General features: G+C 40.9%; 1 protein-coding gene across 1 annotated transcript in view; it reads left to right on the top strand.

The window, feature by feature from the left end:
• The first annotated feature begins 7,822 nt into the window (after positions 1 to 7,822).
• Positions 7,823 to 12,314, top strand: part of LOC111971458 (uncharacterized) — a 21,474-nt gene continuing 16,982 nt past the window's right edge. The window contains exon 1 of the mRNA XM_023998242.2: positions 7,823 to 8,079. Coding sequence (XP_023854010.1) covers positions 7,962 to 8,079 — 118 coding nt within the window. The 5' untranslated portion in view covers positions 7,823 to 7,961. The remainder of the gene's footprint in view (positions 8,080 to 12,314) is intronic.

The raw sequence follows: 12,314 nt of genomic DNA, 5'->3' as shown, positions 1-12,314 counted from the left end.
TTAGATATACACACTTTTTTTTTTAGAATATACCTTTATTATTCTCCACAAACCCTACCACCCTTCCCCAATTGGAGTAAACTAAAAACAAAAACACTTAGGTTTCTACCTTCAGTTTATACATCTTATACCCATTTTACAGACCCAATCTATTTTACAATAGTTATATTTGTTTGTTTTTAGTCCTTCCTCTATTTCTGATGTTCATCCAGTTTGATTTCTATTTGTAACTGCTATTTCACAAAATTTCTGAACCTACATACATTTAATGTATGTTTTACATTGGTTATCTTGTTATTAGTCCCACCCTTCAGCTCCATTCAACCCCTCCCATCTATCTCTTAAAACCTTTCTGGGATAGGTGGGACGCTACCATCCCACTTGGCCAAAAGCCAGTGAAAATGAAGACGCCAAATTCAAATAAATTACTATAAAAATCAAACTTTCTTTAAATCACACATGCAAGATACCAAATTAAAGCTACAATATATATCCAAAATGTCCATTTATTTGGCGCGTTTGATCCAGAAAAACACCGGTTCCAACTTYTGCAACATGACTACAAAATATCTCAAAAGTTACCTGTAAACTTTGCCAAAACATTTCAAACTACTTTTGTAATACAACTTTAGGTATTTTTTAACGTAAATAATCGATAAAATTGAAGACGGGATGATCTGTGTTCAATACAGGAGGAAAACAAACTGTAGCTAGCTTTCTGGGCATGCGCCTCTATCTAACAGTACACTTCAAGTTACCCTCGTTCTGGATGGCCGTACTTCATTACACAAAGGAAAAACCTCAACCAATTTCTAAAGACTGTTGACATCCAGTGGAAGCGGTAGAGTCACGTTCCTGACCTTATTTCCTTTATTTTGTCTATGTTTGACGTTAGTAGCTTGTGTCTGCATTTTCGTTTGTTAGCTTCACGGTCGTTTGTTGTTTTGTCTAGTTTGTATTAGTGTTCGTGTCATCTTCAAATAAATAGAAGATGTATTTATATCACGCTGCGCCTTGGTCCTCTCTTTCACCTAAAGACGATCGTGACAGGTAGGAACTGCAAGAAGGTCAATTAGACATCTGGATTCCCAATGAAAACCCATTGAAAAGAGAAGTGACCTCAAAAAAAAAAAGCTGAATGGTTTGTCCTCGGGGCTTTGCCTGCTAAATAGGTTCTGTTATACTCACAGACATGATTCAAACAGTTTTAGAAACTTCAGAGTGTTTTCTATCCAAATATACTAATGATATGCAGATCTTATCTTCTGGGGATGAGTAGCTGGCAGTTGAATTTGGGTATGCTTTTCATCCAAACGTGAAAATGCTGCCCCCTATCCTAGAGAAGTTTTTAACACCATCCATTTTGGATTTCTATTTGGCGTATATTTTTCAACTGTGCTGTGATGCTTCACAAAAAAAAAAAAAATAAAGATTTTTGCTAAAATAATTATTATATTTGAATATTGAATATGGCTTTTCAAATCACCCAGTAGTGCTTTCTGCAGCGTTAGTTCGAGGCAAATGTTGCAATTCTTCAGCCATTCCTGGACCTGTGTGCAAAAACTAGTTACATATGGACAATGCCAAAATAAATGATCGAATGACTCTGCCTCCTCACAGCAAGCTCTTCAGAGCTGGAAAGATTGTATCCCCCATGTACATAAAATTCTATTGMTTGCAASAATTTTATAGAACTGTTTCMGTTTTCACATTGTTGTTTTTGTAGTTTGAGTTGTTCACTTCATTAAATAAGATGAACAATTACCACGCTGCGCATTGGTCCTCCGATCCTTCAAACTTCTCCTCCTCAGACGAGGAAGACGACAGCCGTTACAGCCCCTTTCATTTTGTCTGGCTTGCCATTCAAATAAAATTCAATATTTTTTTGTTCATATAATTTAAAAAGCAGGTCAGTAGGTAATAGGTAAACTGTGATATGACTAAAAGAGTTAATCAGGGTGATTTTTCACAAATAGACTGGTATTTTCCTTTCCATGGTAGCAAGATCTTATCTATTTTTGCTAACTTTCTATAAAAAATGTATTGGAGTGAGATCATTTCTTTCTTTTGGGATTTGTATAACGAGTATGTCCACATCTCCGTCCGACCATTAATTGTAAGATACATACGGTAATGTAAATGATTATTTTTTTGTGAATCCAAATAAGTAATATTGTACACTTATCCATAATTTGGTTTTTATCCAGACAGTGGATAGCAAAAGTATCTAGATCCTATATGAGGCCGTGGAGAGATTCTAATTCTGGTTTTAAAAAGAAAAATGAATCATCAGCGTACATGACACCTTCGTTTTTAAGCCACGGATGTCCTAATCCTTAATATTATTGTTGGATCTAATTTTAAGCAGCTAACATTTCGATGGCAATAATAAATAGATATGCGATAGTGGACAACCTTGTTTACTCCTAGATAGTTAAAACTTTGAGATGTAGCCATTATTTACTATTGTACTCCTGGGGTTACTATACATAACTTAACCACATTTTATAAGAGATTCCCAAGACTTGAAATATTCTAGGCATTTATATATAAACTCCAGTCATACTTTTATCAAAGCCTTTTCAAAATCAGCTATGAAAACCAGTGTAACGGTTTCTCGTGGGCCTGAAGGAAGAGTGGACCAAGGTGCAGCGTTTAAAGTGTTCATGATTTAATAAAAAAAAACAAATGAACAAAAACAACAAACAGGAGAACGAAAGCAAAACAGTTCTGTCTGCTGCAGACACAAAACAGAAAACAACTACCCACAAACACAGATGGGAAAAGGCTACCTAAGTATGGTTCTCAATCAGAGACAACGATAGACAGCTGCCTCTGATTGAGAACCACACCCGGCCAAACACATAGAAATAGAAAACATAGAACAAAAACATAGAATMCCCCCCCAACTCACGCCCTGACCAAACCAAAATAGAGAAAACCCCGGCTCAGAGACACAGCAGTTCCCAGTGCCTGATGACAAAGAGGACTAGAAGACCGACAGCCCAGTGAGCTACACTGCCACGTCTGTGCTCATCAAGCKTGTATGGGCCGATCAAGACATCGGGTGAGAGAGAGAGGGTTACAAATTAATATTGTCATCTGTTTTACTGACATTTGGTTATAACTGATTAGTTGATATTAATGATTATTAAGTATTATTACAATGTTGTATTATTTCACAGGTCTTTCTCCCTGCGGTTTAACGCTCTGGATGGCAATGTGGACAGGCGGAGTCACGAGGGAGACTAGAAAGTGGAGCAGGTCATGCCACTGTGAGCCTTCATTCAACACAGTTCTACAATGGTGACCCTTAGCAAGATTACATCATAATACACAACTTCCTACTTACAGACAACATCAACAGCATTCAAATATGCCAAGGATGCCACTTTTGGCTCAAATTGTGGAAATCCCCAAGAAAATCAGTCTTAGCAGGTATTAATACTGTTGATGCTGATGTAATCTTGTTAGGTTCTAATTTTAAGAGTAAATGACTCCACGGACACTAGGAAAGCTTCACTAATTTAAATTCTTCCCAAAGGGTCGATACAGCTGCATTCAGACAAACAACATTTCACAGAAGCACTGATATTTAACACTTTCTCCTCGGTTGAGTCTCCTCCTCCACATCTGAACAGCCAATGCATCTCTGTTGCTAGACAGATATAACATAGTTATATCTGTTCTAACGTGACTTTTACCCCAAAGCGCTCACTCCTCCCCAACTCAAGGCTGTCATGGTTATTGATACCAGACTGTGTCTCTTCTCCTCCCAGAGGATCCCTGATGGCTAACAATAACATATCCTGACATAATGTAAACGTTATACATTAACCTCTCTCCCGCAGTGACATTGTTATGTTCTAAGATTTCCCCCCGTCTCCCCTACACATTCCAAAACCATCTGTCTCCTACCGATGACCATTCACTTCTGATGTAACAACCATTCTCTATCACCCCCCAGATACTATAGTATTACTTCTGATCTATCATGTCTCTAGTATAGCAATGTTCATAGCTTCACCCAGAATCCAACACTTGTGTATCTGGATCTTTAAAATCTCCCAACATAATGCCTACTTGACATGAGCTGTCCGAAGCAGCTGTGGCAAATGTGTGACCCTATTCAATCATTGACTAGCCAATGATAAGCTAGCATTCTGCAGCATGTTACTACCCAGCTAGCACAGTGGAGCTGGGCCGATTCCGGCTGAGTCGGGACACTTGGCTGAGAGTCAGACTCAGCCGACGTTATGTGGCCTTAGTCTGGGCCGCCTTCGGCAGTATTACTTATGGCTAGGATGCGGGGATTGAGCTCGGGCCGATTCCGGTGAGAGTTATCTGGCCCAAATGTATTACTTGGGGCTCGGGCCGATTGGGGCTACTCTGGCTGATGATTACATGGGCTGCTTTATATAATTAACATTTCATTAATTCTTTTTTCCATATTTTCTCATTGTCTCTGTGATCAAAAAATACAATTAACATTTAAATTAAATTCTTTAAGAGTCCTGTGTACAATTTTAGAATTTTGATACTTTGTGCAAGGCAATAGATAAGCATTAACTTTGTGGATGGAGCCTCCCGAGTGGTGCAGRGGTCTAAGACACTGCATCACAGTGCAAACTGCGTTACTACAGATGRTGGTTCGAGACCCGTGCCGGCCACGACCGGGAGACACATGAGGTGACTCACAATTGGCCCAGCATCGTCCAAGTTAGGGGAGGGTTTCGCCGGCCGGGATGTCCTTGTCCCATCGCGCTGTAACGACTCCTGTGACGGGCCAGGAACATGCACGGTCACCAGGTGTATGGTTTTTCTTCGGACCCATTTATTTTTTAGTGGATGGGTATAATTTGTATGTATAATAGTAATATTTAAAATTACTACATTTGGTAATTTTGTATACATTTATTTGAATTTGCATCGGGCCGCTTCTGGGGGGATTCTGGTAAGATGCTGGCAAAGTCGGCTGAATTCCGGTAGATGGAAACGGACCGATGTACTTGGGCCGATTCTGGGCAGTCATTCATTTTGATTCTGGGCCGAGTCCGACACCCGTATCCGGGCCGACTCAATCAGTTCCGGGCCCCCGGAAGAGGGCCGCTTCCTCATTGCTAGCTGGGTAAGTAGTGTTTTGCTACAGAGTTCTACATGTATAATGAACCTCATATCAATTTTAAATAATTGATTCTCTATACAATTCATCATACGTAAGCTAACCCCTGGCCCCCTCTAGAATCCTGCGGCCGCACTGGTTTGATTGGGAGAGGTTTGCTGGACGGTGAGGACCCAATCAGCAGCAGATCCGATTGCTACCAGGGAATAAAGTGGGAAAGTTACATCAACTCTTAAACTATGCACTACTTTTCAGATACTTAACCCTAACCTTCCACAAATTTTCTTTAAGTCAAACCAACTCCTGTGCCCAATTTTGGCCACCCTACCCCCTAGGCAAGTAATTTGTGTAAGCAATATTGTAGTATCCAGGTTGTGGTCAATTCAGAAAGTAAACCAAATTATAAATGTTCCAAATTGAATATGTTTTTTTTTTTGAATTTCAGTGTCTTCCTGGATTGACTGGACTTAAATGGAATGGCCCCCAACCCAGGTAGCTCCACCTGACCTTGCCCTCTGAAGGCTATGTGGATCCTCGCCATAATCAACTCTGGACCTTGAAGCCAGTGCCGCTGCATTTGTTCATTGTTCCCTTCTAATCAGGGATCTGATAGACCAGGAACACCAGGTGTGTGCAATTATTAGGTAGAACAAAAAACCAGCAGGATCCGGACCTCGTAGGGTAAAGAGTGAATACCCCTGGCCTATGGAGTTAGGGGTAGATTTGCGTACTGTAGTCTCTGTAGTTTAACCTGCCTCTACTGTATGTGTCACCGCCCTACAGGTGGAAGAGAGCCTCAGCTGGACAGCAAGTGTCACACCCAGTGTCCAAACTGCCAGTTCTGCAGTTTGTGTCCATCAAGAGGAGAGACTGTGGGGAATGGGCCATCCCAGGGGTCAGTGGGATTCTTTAAACTCCTTCCTTCCTCCCTCCTCGGTTAACCCTCATCCTCCACATACAACACCTAAAACACTCACATTCTGTTAAAGTTCCCCAAAGCACACACATCCCTGGGTCGCTTGTCTTTTCCGTTTGCTGCAGCTAGCGACTGGAACTGGACAGTTTMATCTTCATCTCTTCATTCAAAGACTCAATCATGGGAACTCTAACTGACAGTTGTGGCTGCTTTGAGTAATGTATTGTTGTCTCTACCTTCTTGCCCTTTGTGCTGTTGTCTGTGCCCAATAATGTTTGTACCATGTTTTGTGCTGCTGCCATGTTTTGTTGCTACCATGCTGTGTTGTCATGTGTTGCTGCCATGCTATGTTGTTGTCTTGGGTCTCTCTTTATGTAGTGTTGTGGTGTCTCTCTTGTCGTGATGTGTGTTTTGTCCTATATATTTTTGGTTGTTTTTTTAATCCCCCATACCCGCAGGAGGCCTTTTTGCCATTTGGTACGCTGTCATTGTAAATTGTTCTTAACTGACTTAACTGAACAGAGAGCAGATCCACGAGCTGGGTCTGGAGGTCAGCAGGCTAGAAAMAATTTAATTTCCTCATATATTTTATGAGGGACACTACTTATATTTTTCATTTTGTGTTTGTTTAGTTGACATAACACATGCTTCTTTCTCTTTCTCTGTCCCTCATCTACCTCTTAGGTTTATAATGGCTATGTAGATAACCCAAGAAAAAATGACAACTCTTGGATGGAAACAGTTGCTGTCAACTTCCAGGATGATACTGGTATATCAATGATTACTCTTATAATATTACAGACACRGATAAACAACAAGTTAAGGCAGTCTTATCTATGCAGAAACAATGTTAAATTCAATGAAAACAATAAGGATTTGGCTATTATCACAGCAGGATATGATGCAACATGTTTCCTTATACTTATAATTGTTCCCCATTCAGCTCTTTATTTGTACATACATTGCAGTTCTCTGAAATGTAGATTCTTGTTCTGGTTACCTAGGTAACAGTTTGAGCGCGCTCCCAATGCAAGCGGGCGATGATGCAAGTCCACTGGATTGACCTTGACTCAGTCCTATCTCTCTATGCAAGCCACTCCAATTTCTTGGAGGTGGTCGCTAAGGAGAGGCATGCTCACTGGTAACCAAGGAAACCGTGTTTGGCCGAAGTACTAAGATGATTCGCACTGATGTTGGTGCAAGGTTGAGTAGAATATAGTGATGGAATTTTGAGGTAGTGTGACCTCAAGTGGTGACACACTGTCCTCAAGTTCAAGAGGATTGGCCAGAGCAAGGCCCTGCAGCATAATCACTGTTTTGGCATCATGGCCTTGGTCAGGGAGTAACAAAAAAAGTGGTGTCCACCAATGACTACTCTGTAACCACTCCCTCTGTAATCAGGGCTGATGGGAACATGGTTTGCTCAAAAGAAGACATGCTCTCATTGTTTCTTTGTTACTCCCTGACACCGAAATCAAAAATTGCCATGATCAAAAAGGCATTTTAAACTATATTGGTCTGTTTTTTTGGTGATGCCAAGTGTTATATAAAAACATATCAATTATTATACTTTGGTATATATGTTTAGGGTTAGTTGGTGGTGAAATGTTGTCCTTTTTTTTGTATTACAAAATGTAACATGACTGACCACACACTACTGCAATGTAGCTGATGGCACGTGCAAACGACACGATACCAAAGAAAAAGAACCAAGAACTACACTACCCGAAAGGCTTTGCATATACTGGTTGACTACGTGGCTCCGACGTTCCTCTACAACCGACCGGGMTGATTTAAATTTAGACGGAGTAAGAAGAGGGGCAATTTAGATCTGTCTGAAATTGAATGAGTAYCTAGCTAATACTTTGTCGTTTAAAYCAACATTTATTATTTTCATTCATACGTTTGGATTAACGTTTTGCGATGTCTGGAAAAATCAAGAGCCGAATCGCGGCAAATGCSGACTTGTTATCTGGAAGTGTGTCTTGCGATGAGCGCATTTTACGAGACTGTCATCAGTTGTACATCGATGCCGACAGTGGTGAGTTAGATTGCTAGCTAATGTCTGATCAAATGAAGAGATCAACCAATTTCAACAGGCATTTGCAGTCGGAATGTCATTCAGCCTGTATTCTAGTTAGCTATATTTGGTATGACTCATTGATTCGGGTAGGTATTATTTGTCGCACGTTCAAACAGGAATCTAACAAAAACTTCGTAAAGTACAAGGTTGCCAACAAACGCATATAAAGTAAATTAGCACGATCAATATACCTAGTTAACGAATAAGCATCAACTCACCACGTAGTTTATTCTTAATGTTTGTCCATAGGCTACCAGAGTGAGGACAGACATTTTTCGTAATAAACGTGGTGAGTGAAAAACATAATGAAATAGCCCACTCCCTACCCGGTATCTTATTCGCCCGCTATACAACTTTGTTATTTACGACGTTTTTGCAACAGATTCCTGTTGGAATGTTCAACAAATTATACCCACCCGATTGATTATGACTAACGCGTCATTAGCTAGTAACTTGCTAGTAATATTACGTTAAAAGGTGCTTAGTTTGTGTCCATCCACTCTATAGTGATACCATTTTATTTCTTTATGTTATAACGTGCATTTTACGAAGACATCAGACGTTGGGACTATAAGGTTCTATCTTAATTAACAAAGCATAGTTCTGAGCAGGGCTGGCTCCAGGTAAAAGAAGTGGCTTAGGGCAGYGCTTTCCGAATTTGTTAAACGAATGAGTTTGGGCAGTGTTGCCAACTCCTCAGTAAGGAAGGTAGCTATTGGCTGTCCTAAAAGTCGCTAAATGACGACACCACCTAATTTGCATAATTGGCCATGTGTATGTAATTGTGATTGACGCTGTTGGAGAGAGGAATAACGTCGTGGGAGAGACAAAGTGAGTAAAAAAACACCCTAAATATGTTTAGAACTACAAATGAACTTTTTTCTGTCGATTCTTGTTTGTTTTTTTATGTCACAATTGGGACCGGCAAAAGTGACCCAAAAGAGACACTCTGGCGGAGTTACTTAGTTTTTTATTTAATTTTTTATTTATTTATTTATTTTTGTTTAGTTTTCATAATTTGGTTTGGTTTTTAACCTTATGGTCCACTTAGGAGCCTACAACAATTCACAGTAAAACATAATTTTTTTTAACCATAACCTGTTTTACTTTTTTTTGTATACAATCTACATTAACAATCTAAATGGACCAAAAAGAGACAATAGAAAAAAACWGGCAATGGCAATGTGAGAATTATGGTAATTAGTCTGGCCCAAATTCAGGTTAATTAAAAACAAAAAAAAACAAAAAAAATTGACCCCCCCCTCCACACACACAGGCTGTGCTGGCTCACAGAAAGTGTGGGTCATTGTCATTTTGGTCAAGGCTCTCTATGGCAGGTTCAGCAACTGAGGGAGCTGACTTAAATGAGTAAGCAGCTGATGTGCCAAAAAGCTGCAAAACATTATCAGGCAGCTGGTGCTCATAGCAAGCCTCACCAGACATGGAACAGTGTTCAGCGATAGCTAATGCCATGGTGGCCTCAGCCTTTTTTGCAGAGTAATTTTTTTAAACCATAAATGGCAGTTTGTTTTGGGTGGAACTGTTATAAGGCTTTGCCTTTTGAGTATGTTTTAGAGTTGTCATGTGTTTTTTTTTTTACATCACTAAGTTTGGTGTAGAAATCAGCCTTACAATATAGGCAGTATGCCCGTGTATCATCTCCATTAAATGGCTTCAACCAGCCTTTGAGTTCAGGGTTTGATTCCCACTCCTTTCTGTATTTTACGAAGCTGGTAACAGTCTATTCCACACTCCACACGACATGGCACGAACCCATGATGACCACACACCCCACCTTAGGCCAGCTAGATTTTTAGTTTGTCACAGAGGCACACACACATTGGACAAAGGTGAGTATAAATGACTGAGCTGTGTGAGTCAAATGCAGTGATTTTTGTGCAGTGATTTATTTTAGACAAAGAACATTTTACATCCCATCCTGAATGTAAGCCAGGGTGGGATCAGCCAGCGGCGGCTTCCCGCATGCGCGATTCATTTGCAGTCTGGACGTGGAGGGGTGAACTCTCTGTTCTGACATGATCTGGGAGGGACTGCTGCGTGAGAACTTTGGGGCGGGTGGGGCCCAGGCAGCGCCCCGCTGCTCGTTAAGAAGAGTAAGAACATATATGTGTTTTCACGTCAGTGTCTCAAAGTCTCCAATACCAGAAGTCGCTGATATGTCGCTAGTTGATTTTTTGAAAATGTGTCACTAGAGGGGTCTGAATAGTCGCTAAATATAGCGACCAAGTCGTTATGTTGGCAACACTGGTTTGGGAAACCCTGGCTTAGCCCTGGCCCCCAAAATATGTTTTTGTATGTATTATTTTTCTTCAATCTGTGCTCAGCCATAAGGTTCTATCTGGCACATAATGTTAAAAGGATTTCAATAGAGAAGTACATACATTTAATGGTTAAATAATCACATAAAATATATTCATGTTCATCACACATTTGTTAAGAGCGATAGTGTATTTGTAATTTTAGGGAACTATCTTATGGTTAAGAACCAATTTATGCTTGATCTGAAAATGTGGTCGGCGGCGCCGTATGGATTGTGTAACGCAATTGCGTAGCCTCCAGAGGCACACAGAGGCCAAATTGAACTCCGTACCGCATCGCCGTGCACCTCTCAAATGTTTTTTGCAATGCGGAGGGCTCCGTATAGCTCTGCATTGACATGAACCAAAATGTGCGCTCCTAGTGGCCGGGGACTTTATTGCAGGGAATTTAAATCCGTTTTACCTCATTTCTACCAGCATGTTAAATGTGCAACCAGGGGGGGGGGACTCTAGACCACCTTTACGCCACACAGAGACGCGTACAAGGCTCACCCTCCATTTGGCAAATCTGACCATAATTCTATCCTCCTAATTCCTGTTTAAACGAAGGCAGGAGCACCAGTGACTTGGTCAATAAAGAAGTGGTCAGATGACACAGATGCTAAGCTACAGGACTGTTTTGATAGCACAGACTGGAATATGTTCTGGGATTCTTCCGAAGGCATTGAGCAGTACACCACATCAGTCACTGGCTTCATAAATAAGTGCATTGATGACGTCGTCCCCACAGTGACCGTACGTACATACTAGAGGTCGACCGATTAATCGGCATGGCCGAGTTCAAGTTTTCATAACAATCGATAATGTCTTTTTCGATGCCGATTACATTGTAATCCACGAGAAGACTGTGTGGCAGGCTTACCACCTGTTACGCGAGTGCAGCATCAAAAGGACCTTGTGGCTGCAAGGAGTCAAGGTAGTTGCTAGCATTAAACTTTGATTATTGTTTTTTTTTTTAATAAGAAATCTTCACATAATCACTAGTTAACTACACATGGTTGATATTACTAGGTTAACTAGCTTGTCCTGCGTTGCATATAATCAATGCGGTGCCTGTTAATTTATCATCGAATCACATCCTACTTCAACTTTGCCAAACGGGTGGTGATTTAACAAAAGCGCATTTGAGAAAAAAGCAGTCGTGTTGTTTTACGCACATAATGTTTGCCCTAAGTCGTACATCAATGGCGAGTCAGGTCGGGAGAACCAGGGCTATATCTGTTTCCTGGTTCAGATTTCTTGAATGGGCATGCTTATATCTCTACTGACGGGATGGATCAATATCCTTCCAGGATACCCCGGGCCAGTCGATTTAGAATAGGCCTGCTCGCGTGAGTGTTTCAGGGAGGTTTGAAGTGATTGAGTGGAGGTCGTTTGGATCCGCTGACTCCCATTTGGATGCGGCAATGAGGTCACGTGATGTGGGAGATCTTGGTTGAAAACACAGAGGTGTGTATTTGGGGGCAAGTTTGTTAGATGATATCTATGAGGGTACCGTGTTTACGGAATTGGTTGGCTACCTTGGTAGGTTCATTTTGATACTTGTGTGTGAGATTGAAGGGCATCAAGCTTAGATTGTAGGGTGGCTGGGGTGTTGAGTCATGTTCAGAATTTAGGTCGTCTGTCACGCATACGACGGCTTGTTTGGTCTCTGAAGATAGATGGGGGCAATCAGTTCACATATAGTGTCCATGAGCACCGCTGGGGGCAGAGGTGGTCTATAGCATAGGCGGTCACGGTGAGAGATCTTTGTTTTTAGAGAGGTGTTTAAAAGTAGAAGTTCAAATTGTTTTGGGAACAGACTGGATAGTAAAACAGAACTCTGCAGGCAATTCTTTGCAGTAGATGGCAACA

The sequence above is a fragment of the Salvelinus sp. IW2-2015 genome, linkage group LG13, assembly GCF_002910315.2.
Source record: "Salvelinus sp. IW2-2015 linkage group LG13, ASM291031v2, whole genome shotgun sequence".
Taxonomy (NCBI): Eukaryota; Metazoa; Chordata; class Actinopteri; order Salmoniformes; family Salmonidae; genus Salvelinus; species Salvelinus sp. IW2-2015.
The sequence above is the reverse complement of the archived record's forward strand: the minus strand, read 5'-3'. Positions and strand labels throughout refer to the sequence as shown.